At 39.5% G+C, this 17,216-nt stretch overlaps 1 protein-coding gene across 11 annotated transcripts in view; it reads right to left on the reverse strand.

Moving 5' to 3' along the window:
- Nucleotides 1–14,159, reverse strand: part of LOC115133259 (lysine-specific demethylase 5A-like) — an 88,135-nt gene extending 73,976 nt beyond the window's left edge. For 5 of the 11 annotated variants that reach the window (XM_065021771.1, XM_029666310.2, XM_065021770.1 and 2 more), the window contains exons 1-4: nucleotides 12,742–14,158; nucleotides 11,561–11,638; nucleotides 8,013–8,135; nucleotides 7,597–7,767 (exon numbers count right to left, since the gene is read on the reverse strand). In XM_065021771.1, the coding sequence (XP_064877843.1) occupies nucleotides 7,597–7,767; nucleotides 8,013–8,135; nucleotides 11,561–11,638; nucleotides 12,742–12,972 (603 nt within the window). In that variant the 5' untranslated portion in view covers nucleotides 12,973–14,158. Of the gene's footprint in view, nucleotides 1–7,596; nucleotides 7,768–8,012; nucleotides 11,532–11,560; nucleotides 11,639–12,741 lie in introns of those variants that run through there. The other 6 variants (XM_065021775.1, XM_029666308.2, XM_029666309.2 and 3 more) reach the window with 4 other exon arrangements.
- Nucleotides 14,160–17,216: the final 3,057 nt, after the last annotated feature.

The raw sequence follows: 17,216 nt of genomic DNA on the forward strand, positions 1-17,216 counted from the left end.
CAGCACTTTCGTGCGTTTTGCCAGCAGCTCTTCGCAAGCTGTTTATGACTTCAAGCCTATAGGCGTAATGGCTAGCTAGTTAGCAGGGTGCGGGCTAATAGCGTTTCAAACGTCACTCGCTTTTAGATTTGGAGAAGTTATTCCCCTTGCTCTGCAAGGGCCGCGGCTTTTGTGAAGCGATGGGTAACGCTGCTTCGAGTGTGACTGTTGTCGATGTGTTCCTGGTTCGAGCCCAGGTAAGGGCAAGGAGAGGGACGAAAGCTATAATGTTACACTGGCAATACTAGTGCCTATAAGAACATCCAATAGTCAAAGGTATATGAAATACAAATGGTAGAGAGAGAAATAGTCCTATAAATACTATATTAACTACAACCTAAAACCTCTTACCTTGGAATATTGAAGTCTCATGTTAAAAGGAACCACCAACTTTCATATGTTCTCATGTTCTGAGCAAGGAACTCACACATTTGCTTTTTTACATGGCACATATTGCACTTCTACTTCTCCAACACTTTGTTTTTGCATTATTTAAACCAAATTGAACATGTTTCATTACTTATTGGAGGCTAAATTGATTTTTGATGTATTATATAAAGTTAAAATAAGTTCTCATTCAGTATTGTTGTAATTGTCATCATTACAAATAAATCGATAAAAATCTGCCGATTAAATCGGTATCGGCTTTTTTTGGTCCTCCAATAAAATCGGTATCGGCGTTGAAAAATCATAAATCGGTCCATAACCTCTACTACTTACCCAGTTCAAAACAATGTGGGTGTAAGGTAGGTGTTACTGCGGCAGATGTAAGGTGTTGGTTGATAGATTTTGAGAATGGTTGAATAGAGCAGGGAGTAGTAACATTTCAAATCAAATTGTATTTGTCACATGCGCCGAATGGGGTATATCGGTCCTGGCTTGCAGGATGCTTGGCCCCAGTGATGTACTGGGCCGTTCGCACCACCCTCTGTAGTGCCTTGCGGTCAGAGGCCAAGCAGTTGCCATACCAGGCAGTGATGCAACCCGTCAGGATGCTCTCGATGATGCAGCTGTAGTACCTTTTGAGGATGTGAAGACCCATGCCAAATCTTTTCAGTCTCCCGAGGGGGAATAGGTTTTCCAATTTGTAAGTCGCTCTGGATAAGAGCGTCTGCTAAATGACTTAAATGTAAATGTAAATGTTTTGTCGTGCCCTCTTCACGACTGTCATGGTGTGCTTGGACCATGTTAGTTTGTTGGCGATGTGGAAGCTAAGGAATTTAAAGCTGCTCGGTCCTCCTTTTCCTGTAGTCCACAATCATGTCCTTTATCATGTTGAGGGAGAGGTTGCTGTCCTGGCACCATAAGGTGTCGTCGTTTGTTGGTGATCAGGCCTACCACTGTTGTGTCATCGGCAAACTTAATGGTGTTGGAGTCTTGCCTGGCCATGCAGTCATGAGTGAACAGGGAGTACAGGAGGGGACTGAGCACAAACCCTGAGGCCCCCCCCCCCCCCCCACGTTGAGGATCAGCGTGACAGATGCGTTGTTTCCAACTCTTACCACCTGGGGGCAGCCCTCCAGGAAGTCCAGTTATAGAGGGAGGTGTTTAGTCCAAGGGTCCTAAGCTTAGTGATGAGCTTTGAGGGCACTGTGGTGTTGCACGCTGAGATGACAATGAATAGCATTCTCACATAGGTGTTCCTTTTGTCCAGGTGTGAAAGGGCAGTGTGGAGTGCAATAGAGTTGCATCATCTGTGCATCTATTTGGGCGTTATGCAAATTGGGGTGGGTCTAGGGTTTCAGGAATAATGGTGTTGTGCGCCATGACCAGCCTTTCAAAGCACTTCATGGCTACAGATGTGAGTGCTGCAGGTTGGTAGTCATTTAGGCAGGATACCTTAGTGTTCTTGGGCACAGGGACTATGGTGGTCTGCTTGAAACATGTTGGTAATACAGACTCAGTCAGTGACAGGTTGAAAATGTCAGTGAAGACAATTGCCAGATGGTCAGTGCATGCTCAAGGTACACGTCCTGGTAATCCATCTGGCCCAGTGCCTTGTGAATGTTTACCTGTTTAAAGGTCTTACTCACATCAGCTCCTGAGAGCGTGATCACAGTCGTCCGGAACAGCTGATGCATACATGTTTCAGTGTAACTGGCCTCAAAGCGAGCAGATAAGTCATTTAACTCATCTGGTAGGCTCATGTCACTGGGCAGCTCTTGGCTGTGCTGCCCTTTGTAGTCTAATAGTTTGCAACCCATGCCACATCCGACGAGTGTTGGAGCCGGTGTAGTACGATTCGATCTTAGTCCTGTATTGACGCTTTGCCCGTTTGACTGTTCGGAGGGCATAGCAGGATTTCTTCTAAGCTTCCGGGTTAGAGTCCCACTCCTTGAAAGCGGCAGCTCAGTGCAGATGTTGCCTGTAATCCATGGGTTCTGGTTGGGGTACGTACAGTCACTGTTGGGACGACGTCCTCAATGCACTTATTGACAAAGCCAGTGACTGATGTGGTGTACACCTCAATTCCATCGGAAGAATCCTGGAACATATTCCAGTCTGCTAGCAAAACAGTCCTGTAGCTTAGCATTTGCTTCCTCTGACCTCTTTTTTTATTGACCAAGTCACTCATACTTCCTGCTTTAGTTTTTGCTTGTAAGCAGGAGGATAGAATTATGGTCAGATTTGCCAAATTGAGAGCTTTGTACGCATCTCTGTGTGTGGAGTAACGGTGGTCCAGAGTTATTCCCCCCCTGGTTGGACAATTAACCTCTCTGGGTAGGGGGCAGTATTTTGACATCCGGATGAAAAGCGTGCCCAAAGTAAACTGCCTGTTACTCAGGCCCAGAAGCTAGGATATGCATATAATTTGTAGATTTGGATAGAAAACACTAACGTCTAACTTATGTCGTGAGTATAACAGAACTGATATGGCAGGCGAAACCCCGAGGACAAACCATCCCCCCCAAAAATGTTAGGCTTAGTACTTTTTTCAATGGCTATTACTTTAATTTTAAGGCCAAGTCCTCCCAGATTGCAGTTCCTAGGGCTTCCACTAGAGGTCAGTGTTTAGAAAGAGTTTCAGGCTGGTTTTTGGAAAAATGACCCAGAAATTGTAGTTTTTCTAGGTGACTCCATTTTGGCTGTAGTGTTTCCAAGCTTGTGGAAGAAAGCGCTTTCTTGGTATTTTTCTCTGGTAAAGACAACAACGATTCTCCGTCTTAAATGTTATAGTTTATTTGCGTATTAGGATACCTAAGGTTTGCTTATAAATGTTGTTTGACTTGTTTGGAAAAGTTTATTAGAAACGTTTGGGATTCATTTTGATGGAGGGAAACTGGGTGGATTATTGACTTAAGTGCACCAGCTAAAATGAGTTATGGATATAAAGGACATTATCGAACAAAATGACCATTTGTGATGTAACTGGGACCTTTTGGAGTGACAACAGAAGAAGATCATCAAAAGGCATTTTTTATATCGCTATTTCTGACTTTTGTGTCGCACCTGCCTGGTTGAAATATGATTTTCATGTGTTTGTATGCGGGGCGTTGTCCTCAGACAATCGCATGGTTACGTTGCTATCGCCGTAAAGCCTTTTTGAAATCTGACACGGCGGCTGGATTAACAAGTTAAGCTTTATTATTTATTATTTCCAAGAATGTTAAATATTTGAATTTAGTATTTTTGAATTTCGCGCTCTGCATTTTCACTGGATGTTGGCCAGGTAGCATCCCACCTACCCTACAAAGGTTAAAAGAACAACCACGTTAGATCATTTGTTTTGTGACATCATCAAAGAGGTTATAACGGAAACATTGTAACTTTAAGGAGGTTCCACAATGTTTTTCACAGTTAAATCTAAATGTTGTATAACTTGTATAATTAAATATGAAACAATTTGTGAGAAGAAGAAATGTGATTTCAGCTTTCTAAATGAGAATGGTTTTTGATATAAATTTCTCCCAGTCAGTAAACATGCCCACGTTAGTACAGACATTACGGCAAAAGGATGGAACACCCCTTTTGCCAGAGTGCTTATAAAGGACTCCTAAAGAATTAACATAATAGACCAAAACATGCCGGGTTGCTGCCGGTGTGGAAAGTGGTCCCTGAATAATCAACCATTGAGACCAGAAAAATGTGGAGTGGTAGCTACACATTGAAATGGTTGCAATATAAATATAAACCAAGCAGGCAGACGGTGTTGAGCCGGACGTCACTAATGGTTATAATCTACCAGACCAGAAAATGGTCAGACCCTCTGAAACTCGACACGTGAAGAAAGATGAAGACTATACCAAACATTCTCAGTCTGCAGCTGGATAATGTAAAGTAGTCTAGAACTTTGACCAAAGATACAAGGAAGATCTCAGCAGACAAACTTTGTGTACATTTGATGTTTCCATTCTAACAAACACTTCCAGACCAAAGAAAGCCTACTACTACAAAGGACATTGTGACCTCTGGTGGACAAACCAGAGACTTCGAACAACTCCCAATAGATGAACAGGGCAATTTCAACAGAGAGACGACAAAGACATACATTGCAATTATTTTAGAATGAGTGGTTGTTAGGGTGCTAAATATCCATATTTACAAAGAGCGTATTTTCAACATGTATGTATAATGGGTTCCCTCTGTCTCTCCCGCTCTTTCTTTCCCCACCCCTTTCATTGTGTAACAAGCTGTCATCCAGTTAGTCCACTAGGGACTTTTCATTGCATTATGTGAGTAATCAACATATCATCCATCATGTGTGTGTGTTAATAAATAACTAAATGACACAGAATTACATTAAGACAATTTATGTATCGCTGAATCACATTTAGACTAGGGTTCGTGCAGATTTGAAGTCAACAACATTCAGAATGAGACTGATGAGGTAATAATAATTAATGGATGACTGGTAGGATAACGATATATTCTGATATATTCTTGATTCATTCGAGAAACGTTAACTCATTAACCTCTCTGGGATATGTGGGACGGTAGCGTCCCCCCTGGCCAAGCCAGTGAAAATGCAGAGCGCCAAATTCAAATAAATTACTATAAAAATCCAACTTTCATGAAATCACACTTCCAAGATACCAAATTAAAGCTACTCTTGTTGTGAATGCAGCCAACATGTCAGATTTCAAAAAGGATTTTCAGCGAACGCAAATTATGCCATTATCTGAGGATAGCACCATAGTAAACAAAGAGAAACCATATTTCAACCCTGCAGCCGCGACACAAAATACAGAAATAAAAATATAATTCATGCCTTACCTTTGACGAGCTTTGTTGGCACTCCAATATGTCCCATAAACATCACAAATGGTCCTTTTGTTCAATAAATTCCATTGATATATAGTCCAAAACGTCAATTTATTTGGCGCGTTTGATCCAGAAAAACACTGGTTCCAACTTCCGCAACATGACTACAAAATATCTCAAAAGTTACCTGTAAACTTTGGCAAAACATTTCAAACTACTTTTGTAATACAACTTTAGGTGTTTTTTACGTAAATAATCGATACAATTGAAGACTGAATGATCTGTGTTCAATACAGGAGGAAAACAAACTGTAGCTAGCTTTCTGGTCACGCGTCTCTATCTAACAGTACACTACAAGTTACCCCCGTTCTGGATGGCCGTACTTCATTACACAAAGGAAAAACCTCAACCAATTTCTAAAGACTGTTGACATCCAGTGGAAGCGGTAGGAACTGCAAGAAGGTCCCTTAGAAATCTGGATTCCCAATGAAAGTCCATTGAAAAGGAGTTTCGCTTGCTAAATAAGTTATGTTATACTCACAGACATGATTCAAACAGTTTTAGAAACATCAGTGTTCTCTGTCCAAATCAAAATGCATATCTTATCTTCTGGGGATGAGTAGCAGGTAGTTGAATTTGGGCATGCTTTTCATCAAATTCAGAATGCTGCCCCCTATCCTAGAGAAGTTAAACAAACTTTCTATGGGGCCCGAAGATTGCTAATGAGTTAATTATTACATGATTAATTTAAACACGTAACTATTCAACATAGTTACTTGGTTTTATAAAATAACAGTCATCACATTAAAGATAGTCACATCATAACACCATACTGGGTGGCAACGTTCTTATCCCTTGTTTAGTGGCTAACCAACTCGGCTAACTTACAGTCACGTCAAAAACAACAGTAGCTGCATTTGCATAAGTTGTTTTCTGTAGATGGTAGATGTTCATTCTCCACTGAACAAAGAGACAGGAGTAGTTTATAACCCAAACCTAGCCTGTGGTTGACCAATTATAAATCCTTGCAGTAAAATTGGGCCAATAGTCAAATATCTAGTTTCAGGCTCAATGTATAGACAATTCGGACCAATGAGAACTTGCCACATGTAGCTTTGAGTCCTGTTCTGAAATTTCTCCCACAACTACAATAGGCCTAAGGGTAATGTGTTAAACATAGTCGTCATTTCGTCCTCTGCGTTGTGTATTTATCTTTGAATATTCTTACACTGTAAAGACTGCAAACTAGCGGCACTTTGTTTTACCTATTGACATTTCTTTGTATATATCCACAAAACTTATGCCAGCCGATTCAAGATGTAGACTGACAGAGAAATGCTGCCTGCCTGCCTGTCCGTCTCGTCCTGACTCCTAACCGTTCATTACTATGGACAGCTGGAGATCGAATTTGAATATTGAAACAATGTTGCAAATGTCAGAGAGACAGACAGCAAGGTTTATGCTAATCTCAGAGGTTGAAAACTAAATGTTAGTCTAAAAGAAATGAGGATGTCTAGATGCTTTTTATAGTGGAGATCAAGTTTATAATTTGCCTGGCTGGGCTGATGACAGTGGATTGCGCAGTCAGACGGAACAGAGTAAAAAGGGATTTTAATATCATAGATTTAGCCGGTGGTAACTTGTGGAATAGACACCGGCTGGAGTGAGAATTTAACCAATCAGCATTAGACCCACCCGTTGTATAATTCCCTATAACGCACGGTATATGTGCACAGTAGCATTCAATGGCTGTAGTTACAACTTGCTAGCTATTAAAGCAGTAAAGGCGTTAAATTATAACCATGGAATGAAAGGGATAATCAACTCGAGGCTCTATGCTTTCTCTGGAAAATAATGCAACTCGGTGGAAGGTTAGTTCCATTCCACTAGCACGTTGTGGAACACACCTTCCACATAGTTCATTATTTTCCATAGAACGCATAGCCCCTCGTTAATTATCCCTTACATGTTGTGATACAGAACCATAAGAGGCTGGTGAGAGGAGGTATAGGAGGATGGGCTTATTGTAATGGCTGGATTGATTATGTCCTAGCCGTTACAATGAGCCCGTCCTCCTATAGCTCTTCCCACCAGCCTCCTCTGTACAGAACACTGTTACAAATGTGAATGTAGCATGGCAAAGGTCAAAAGGAAATAACTACATGACAGGGTATTGACATGAGTTGTAAGAATGTAGAAGTGTGAATACATAGCACAAACCTATGCTGATCCACACCTAACATTTGCCAATAGAGGGCTGATGCAATTTACTACCACTATTGACATCACAAAAACATTTCTCACACTCCAGAGCCTAAATGTTATTGTGTGCATGTGTCGACCAATAGCACTTACAGTGAGCGTGGCTCCAGACTGGAAGAGCTCATAGGGGTAGAGGATCCTCTCGAAGTGGGACCGCAGCAGAGAGCCCATACCCTTCCCTGGGGGGAAACCCATCCTGCTGCCCACCTTGGACCATCTCTTCTCCTTACACACGGTATCAAAGCCTCCCTCGGAGGAGACAATCTGAAATACAATGTGTTTTAGTAAGATGGTTATAGTTGACTCGCACACAAAAAGCATATTTTCAGAATAGTAACGAGACATTCAAATGTACACCAGCACTTAGCACCTCTGCTGTCCTAAAACAAAATCCAAAACAAACTCTACTTACTCCTAAGATATAAATAAATCACAGCATACTTACAAACACACCACATGTTTCTAAAAACAGTATACTGTTCAGGTGAATGGTCCGACTCCGGTCTTACTTTGCTGAGCTGGTACAAATCGAGGATCTTCCTCTCCACATGAGGGAAGCGCAGCCTGGACCCCTGCAGTTCCCAGAATTTGGCAATCTGATCCAGGAAGTTGAGCTTGACCCGAGTGAGGGCCTGAAAGCAATGGGAGAGGTGAGGGAACGGTACAAAGTAGAGGTCGGCCGATTAATTGGAATGGCCGATTAATTAGGGCCGATTTCATAACAATCGGAAATCGGTATTTTTGGGCGCCGATTTTATTTAATTTTTTTACACCTTTATTTAATCTTTATTTAACTAGGCAAGTCAGCTAAGAACACATTCTTATTTTCAATGACGGCCTAGGAACGGTGGGTTAACTGCCTTGTTCGGGGCAGAATGACAGATTTTCACCTTGTCAGCTCGGGGGGGATCCAATCTTGCAGCCTTACAGTTAACTAGTCCAACGCAATAACGACCTGCCTCTCTCTCGTTGCACTCCACAAGGAGATTGCCTGTTACGCAAATGCAATAAGCCAAGGTAAGTTGCTAGCTAGCATTAAACTTATCTTATAAAAACAATCAATCATAAATCACTAGTTAACTACACATGGTTGATGATATTACTAGATATTATCTAGCATGTCCTGTGTTGCATATAATCTGACTGAGCATATAAGCATACAAGTATCTAAGTATCTGACTGAGCGGTGGTAGGCAGAAGCAGGCGCGTAAACATTCATTCAAACAGCACTTTCGTGCGATTTGCCAGCAGCTCTTCGTTGTGCGTCAAGCATTGCGCTGTTTATGAATTCAAACCTATCAACTCCCGAGTTGAGGCTGGAGTGACCGAAGTGAAATGGCTGGCTAGTTAGCTTGCACTAATAGCATTTCAAACTTCACTCGCTCTGAGCCTTGGGGTGGTTGTTTCCCTTGCTCTGCATGGGACGCTTCGATGTGGTGGCTGTTGTCGTTGTGTTGCTGGTTCAAACCCAGGGAGGAGCGAGGAGAGGGACGGAAGCTATACTGTTACACTGGCAATACTAAAGTGCCTATAAGAACATCCAATAGTCAAAGGTTAATGAAATACAAATGGTATAGAGGGAAATAGTCCTATAATAATTACAACCTAAAACTTCTTACCTGGGAATATTGAAGACTCATGTTAAAAGGAACCACCAACTTTCATATGATCTCATGTTCTGAGCAAGGAACTGAAACGTTAGCTTTCTTACATAGCACATATTGCACTTTTACATTCTTCTCCAACACTTTGTTTTTGCATTATTTAAACCAAATTGAACATGTTTCATTATCTACTTGAGGCTAAATTGATTTTATTGATGTATTATATTAAGTTAAAATAAGTGTTAATTCAGTATTGTTGTAATTGTCATTATTACAAACACATATATATTATTTTTATTATATTTTTAAATCGTCCGATTAATCGGTATCGGTTTTTTTGATCCTCCAATAATCGGTATCGGCATTGAAAAATCATAATCGGTCGACCTCTAGTACAAACAAACACATGAAAGTCAATTCCAAGTGAAATCTGGCATGCTTAACTCTAAACAGGAATATAAAGAGGTGCCTTTGGGTGCTGTAGCCTTGGAGAAATCAAAGTAAAGACAGCCTACAAAAACCAGTGACTGATATCCTTTAACTTCTTTGGGAAGTTAAAGTAGCTTGGTATTGAGTAGTATTGAGTAGCTTGGATAAAAAGGTGCCCAGAGTAAACTGCCTGCTACACAGGCCCAAAAGCTAGAATATGCATATATAGAATATGCATAGTAGATTTGGATATAAAACACTCTGAAGTTTCTAAAACTGTTTGAATGATGTCTGAGTATAACAGAACTCATATGGCAGGCAAAAACCTGACAAAAAATCCAACCAGGAAGTGGGAAATCTGAGTTGTCGTTTTTGAAGTGATTGTCTATCGAATATACAGTGTCTATGGGGTCATATTGCACTTCCTAAGGCTTCCACTAGGTGTCAACAGTCTTTAGAACCTTGTTTCAGGCTTCTACTATGAAGGGGGAGCGAATGAGAGCTGTTTCAGTCAGATGTCTGGCAGATTGCCATGAGCCAAATCATGCGCGAGGCCGTGAGAAGTTCCTTTTCATTTCTAAAGGAATTGTCCAGTTGATACATTATTGAAGATTATAAAAACATGCTAAAGATTGATTCTATACATCGTTTGACATCTTTCTTCAAACTATAATGTAACTTTTTATAACTTTTCGGCAGAACTAAGAGATCACGCATTAGCATTTGGATTACTGGGCTAAACGCGCTAACAAAAAGGAGGTATTTGGACATAAATTATGGACTTTATCCAACAAAACAAAGATTTATTGTGGAACTGGGATTCCTGGGAGTGCCACCAGATGAAGATCAAAAAAAAGTTAAGTGAATATTTCTAACACTATTTCTGACTTTGACACCTCTCCTTCTTTGGAAAATGTCTATGTTTTTCTGTGGTTAAGTGCTAACCTAACATAATCGCAAGGTGTGCTTTCGCCGTAAAGCCTTTTTGAAATCTGACACAGTGGTTGCATTAAGGAGAGGTTAATCTATAATTCCATGCATAACACTTGTATCTTTTATCAATGTTTATTATGAGTATTTCAGTCATTTGATGTGGCTCTCTGCACCGTCACTGGATGTTTGTTTGAGACAATACATTTTTGAACTTAACACACCAATTTCAAATTAAGTTTTTGGACATAAAGATTCCCTTTATCGAACAAAACACACATGTATTGTGTAACATGAAGTCCTGTGAGTGCCATCTGATGAAGATCGCTATTTCTGACTTTTGTGAGCCCTCTCCTTGGCTGGAAAATGGCTGTATGGTTTTCTGTGACTAGGTGCTAACCTAACATAATCGTTTGATGTGCTTTCGCCGTAAAGCCCATTTGAAATCGGACATTGTGGCTGGATTTACAAGAAGTTTGTTTAAATGGTGTTTAATACTTGTATGTTTGAGGAACTTTAATTACGGGATTTCTGTTGTTTTGAATTTGGTGACCTGCAATTTCACTGGCTGTTGGCGACGTCCCACATATCCCAGAGAAGTTAACCTCTTAATGTAGGCTAAGCTACAACTTTTCTGACCCTAAAACCCTTCCTAAAGTAGACCTAGGCCTACCACCCATTCAAGCCAGTGCTGTTAACTCAGTCATTGTATTCAAGAGTGCTGCCCCAAAAATGTGACGGCAGCTGCAGTCAATGCACATAAGGTCTGCACTGTCAAGCCACACCAACGTATAGGTTACCTAACAAAAAAAACATGTTTATTCAGACTACCAAAACATAACATATAATAACATACATACAAAAAAACATACATCAGTGAATGACTGACAAACTCATTTGAATAACTAGCTTATTTTGACTACTTACTTAGGCAATAACTATTTTTATTTAACTAGGCAAGTCAGTTAAGAACAAATTCTTATGTACAATGACTGCCTATTTAGGCCTATACCTTATAACGACTACATACATGGTACCTAACTGCATTTCCAATATAGCCTTCACAGTGTTGTAACTATGTGCAGTATACTTACCTCCAATTCATTGAGTCTCTGGACTCTGGGAGTAAAGCGGAAGTTGCGCACGTCGCAGGCAAAAGGAGGTGTCCAGTCCTAAAAGACAAAAGAACAATGGAAACCAAATGAACAACTTTGGTTCAGATTTTCATATGACTGAGTAATGTGGAAGTAAAAGCAACAACAAAAATAGAAAATACTTTTCAAAATAAACATTACATAATACTATTCAAATCCCCTTTTCACATAAATAATATAGGGATGTGTGGATACAGATTTGGAAAGCGTCAGCCCAGGAAATTGGATGTAAAAAATAAAATGAAAATCTAAAATCCACCCAACAATACCAGAATGTCGTCTAATTGCTCTAAAATGGGCACAGACTTATCCCCAAATGACAAATAATACTGGAGCACAGTGCAATAAAAAAAAAACTCCCAGAAGCAACTGTCAAGTTTAAGTGTGGGTGCAAAATTGACCAAATTAAGAGGGTTAGCCTATTCACCCAAATGTTCCGTGTGGGAAATGGGAATAAAAGAGAATAAGGCCAATATTAGACATTTGATTTGCACAAGGCCAAACAATAAAACATGAAAGGTTGAGCATGTGGGTACTAATTTAACTTCCTGTCACTGTAGGCCTATCCCAAACCATGAAAATAAATAAATATATATATAAAACGCTTCACAGCTGCATACATGGATATTGCTCATATTGTAGTCATATGATGTAGCAAATACTTGAAAATCTAGGCCATCAAATGAAAAGCAACTAGGAATTGTTATATCAAATTGTTAATAGTTTTACAAATTATCTAGACATCTAATTCGTGGGACGTTACTTGATATCCCGAATGTAACAGTTGCGATCTGTCCAGAAGACACACACACAAAACAAACACACAAAAAAAAGAGTCAGACGGGAGTCTGGAATTGAGGCCGCTGTTTTAAATGACGACTTCACTTTAACTGTTTAGCTGAATAAAACATCCAAAATCATTGTTCAAATAAACTGATAAACAGACAAGAAATTTTACCTCCACACATAAAAAATGTAACGAGAAATGTCGTTACTCGACAAAAAATGTGCGTGGGCTAGGCCAAAAATACCATAGATGACAAGGGCACAAACCAATGCAGGCGTAAATATTAAAATGTAAGCAATGTGTTATATTCCAAAAGCATAAACAGTGAGGTTACCTCTGGCGGTCGAATTTTGCAGATGCCAGTTCTCTCTGCAATAGGTCGAATCTTGTTTATAAATCCTAGTGGATCCGAAAAATCTTCCCAACTCGGCTCAAAAACTGGGCACTCGGGAGGGGGTACGAATTCAGCAAAATCAGACATGATGAAATCACAAATTATATTTTCTTTAAAAAGCCAATAGTACTTGTGTTTCAAATCTATTGTGTTGACATCTGTGAGTGACATCAGTCCATGATTAGGTTATCTTTCAATTAGCACACATATTGTTGCTTCGGGAACTTCTCCTTCATGTTTGTTTAAGTCTCAAGAAAAATAATTTCAATGAAGACAATGTCTTGATATGCCAACAGCTGGGCGACATGACAATATTGTTGAGTTGACGTCTCAAAGACAAATCTGTAAAAGATCAAAAATACATTTCCAGTCCTATTCCAATTTTAGGAAATTGCTGGGCCAAGCCAGGCGGCGTCCACCCCACCACAGCAACGTTAACTGAAAGCCTGAGAACTACCTGGGGCGCAGGACATCAGTCAAAAGCGCCATCACTCCCCTTTTAAAATGTGGACATATGATCCCGCAACAAAATAAAAACGGCCCCCAAAAAATGTCATGTATAACTATTCTAAGCTCCATATTAACCCAATAAACATTTCCCATCATGTGCGATTTCACTTTTGAATATCCATTGGTTGTGACATCTTCATGTGCCAGGAAAATGCATTATTTCATCCAGATTTCGCAATTTTATCAATTTAAAGTTGCGCCTTAGTGGTCATCCAATCTAAATATGACGTTCTTCAGTAGTTTCAGGCTAAATGAGTGCCACCCTCTTCATCCGAAGAGTAGCTCGTGACCATCAACATCGAAACCTGAACAGTTAGCTTAGCAATTAGCGCACATTGTTGATCAAACCACGTCCACTGCGACGTCCATTCAATTGAAGGAGAACGTTAGCTAGCTCGTCGCTATTACAACAGGCGGTGGGGTTCCGTGGCGGTGAAGGGTCGACATTCCCGATGCAGCAACATACGTTATTTGCTCCACAATAAACCAGACACCGAGCTAATTTAAACCATTCTCATGCACACGGTTCTTTTGCTTCGTGTCACCCGAGTACTTTTCTAGTTGCTGTTGTCATTAAAAACGACGATACTTCCTAGCTAGCTAAGTTAGCCTAGCCACACTGTGCTGTGACTGCTTGCTGGCGAATAACTTCGTATGGTGCCTTTCTTTAGTGTGCTCGCACAGTTCTGGAATATACATTTTTCAGGATAAACATTTCGTATAAAATTGTTCAGTAGATGCATATGTTGCTCGACGCTATTAACTTTCAAATAATGTGTTTGTATATATATAAATATTGATATATCTCCCAGCTTTATTTTACTAGCAACGACCATATCACTACCATGTAACAATAATATACCAATACTCCACTTCCGCCTCCACATCCGCTTCAAGAAAACTAGAACCATGGTTTTTACTTACTATTTCCCTCTATACAAAATCATATGGCTCCAGATATGTACATCAGCATTTATGGTAAATTAGTTGTAGTTTTGTAAGGAACTACTACGTTCATAACCAAGTGGGGGAAAACCCCATCGTCTCCAGTGGTGCTTTCATAACAACTGGGATTCGGGAAAAAACGAGGTCAAAAACGATATTCAAATCGGAGAAGTGTAGGATTCCAGAGTTTTCCGACTTGTAATTCCGAGTAGGATGACTGTTCAAAACAATTTATCCTGCTCGAAACATTTTTCCGGAATTGCCAGTTGTTTTGAACACACTGATGTCGGAGAGTTCCCAGTTGTATGCAACGCGGCATGAACTCCGAATTCTCCCCATGATGAACTCTGATATCACCTCAGGAAATTATCTCCATAATATAATTTTTGTCAGTTAAGTGTAACAATTAAACATTATTTATAAAAATGAATCTATTATGTTTAACACTATATTTGGTTTACAAGCATGATTGATAGCTGTACTTTTAGTTTACGGTTGATCAGCTTGTTGGCCATTTGTCAATCACGTTTCAACGAGTTCAAAGCATGTGTATGCATCTAAATTGTATTTACGACTTCACAACTCGTAATTACCACCTTTCCATATGGTTATGCTGTGTTCCTGTGCTCGTCGGAGACTCCTATTTGATTTTGAAAATACGACTCTGTTTTATTCATGTGCTTTTTGGTCTGAACGATTCTTCAAACAACGTTGCTGATAAATATTAGCTAGTTTGCTTAACATTGAAAATATGTTCAAACTATCTACATTACCCATAGACCTATTGTAGCTGTCAAAAACGAATTTGTTAATTTGGTTGAAAAGTTATGGTAAAACGTCACAACTCGCACATTGTCCTGGTTGTTTCACACTTGTAGGCAAATTCCGACTTGTATGCAGATATAAAACAATTGAGGGTTAGCTAAACAAATATATATATATATATATATATATGATGTAGGGTCGTTCAAGTGAAACTTCCCAGTCGGAACTAACTTCCGATAACTCCGAAAGCACATATACAGCATTAGTGTGTAATGATAATAAAAACGGTAACCCCATACAAATACAGTGCATACACGTAAAACACACCCTTATTCCCTCAGCCCTCAAATGATGTGGACACTTCTGATGACGTCTGACGAGTATTCACTTGCAGGGCGTGGGAGGAATGAATTATTTTTATATGGACCGCACTTGCCCGGAAATTCGTTACTCGTTAATTAATCCCGGGATGATTGTATTTTCAGCCAGCGGCAATTTGTGGGTGCTTTATATGCGCTACAGTCATTTATGATTGCATGTCTACTTATATTAACTATATTATTATTATCATTATTAATATACGACTACTGTATGTTAGCTATCAAATTAATTAGCTAACTAATGTTAGCCTGCCTAGCTGGAACTCCTGAAGAAGGAAAATATTTTATTTCTACAATTTCCAAAAGCTAACCAAACAAAAACATTACTTTTACTAGACGTGTTTGTGCCGTCATGTGCATTGGCTAACTGATGTTAGCCTGCCTAGCTGGAACTCCTGAAGAAGGAAAATATTTTATTGTTACAATTTCCAAAAGCTAACAAAACAAAACATTACATTTACTAGACGTGTTTGTGCCGTCATGTGCATTAGTTGCACAAGTTCTAACCTTTTTATATTAGTTTTTACTTACACTTGTATGTTGACTGTTCCATTTTTGTTTTTACATTTTGGCTGACTTTTCTTAGTGGATGTAAAATTGTCGTGAATTGAATTATGGGGAGTTTCAGGCCCTGAGTGAACATAATTGTACACTCGCAAACTCGACTAAAAACGAGGGCTGATGGGCTTACGTTGCAAACTTACTTTCTTGGCTAATCATTTGGACTGCCATAAATTAGGGATTCCCCCAAGGGCATAAAACGAGGGTGTGTCTTTTAGGTGTTTGGACCGCAACTAACAATACTGCAGGTGTTTCACCAGATTAGAATCGCCCCAGTAGTGTCCATATGCAAATGCATATTAATATTATCCATCCACCCCCCTGATAGTTTTCAATTCAGTTGCATTATACAATATCAAAATAGAAACAGTTTACAACAAAACAAGAAAAAAACACAAAATATATGATTATAATTCAAATCAAATACAATTTTATTGGTCACATACACTTGATGTATGCAAATGTTATTGCGGATTTAGCGAAATGCTTGGGTTTCTAACTCCGACAGTGCAGTAATATCTAACAAGTAATGTCTAACAATTTCACAACATTACAGAACCAGTCAAAAGTTTGGGCACACCTACTCATTCAAAGGTTTTTCTTTATTTTGACTATGTTCTACATTGTAGAATAATATTGAAGACATCACAACTATGAAATAACACATGGAATCATGTAGCAACCAAAAAAAGTGTTAATCAAATCAAAATGTATTTGAGATTCTTCAAATAGCCACCCTTTGCCTTGATGACAGCTTTGAACACTTGATTTTCTCTCAACCAGCTATATGGGGTAGTCACCTGGAATGCATTTCAATTAACAGGTGTGCCTTGTTAAAAGTTTGTTTGTGGAATTGTTTTCTTTCTTAATGCGTTTGAGCCAATCCGTTGTGCTGTGACAAGGTAGAGGGTGGTATACAGAAGATATAACAAGTCCATATTATGACAAGAACAGCTCAAATAAGCAAAGAGAAATGACAGTCCGTCATTACTTTAATACATGAAGGTCAATCGATCCAGAACATTTCAAGAACTTTGTGCAGTCGCAAAAACCATCAAGCGCTATGATGAAACTGTCTCTCATGAGGACCGCCACAGGAATGGAAGAACCAGAGTTACCTCTGCTGCAGAAGATAAGTTAATTGGAGTTACCAGCCTCAGAAATTGCAGCCCAAATAAATTCTTCACAGGGTTCAAGTAACAGACACATCTTAACATCAACTGTTCAGAGGAGACAAGCCTTCATGGTCAAATT

Source organism: Oncorhynchus nerka, linkage group LG8, assembly GCF_034236695.1.
Source record: "Oncorhynchus nerka isolate Pitt River linkage group LG8, Oner_Uvic_2.0, whole genome shotgun sequence".
Classification (NCBI taxonomy): Eukaryota; Metazoa; Chordata; class Actinopteri; order Salmoniformes; family Salmonidae; genus Oncorhynchus; species Oncorhynchus nerka.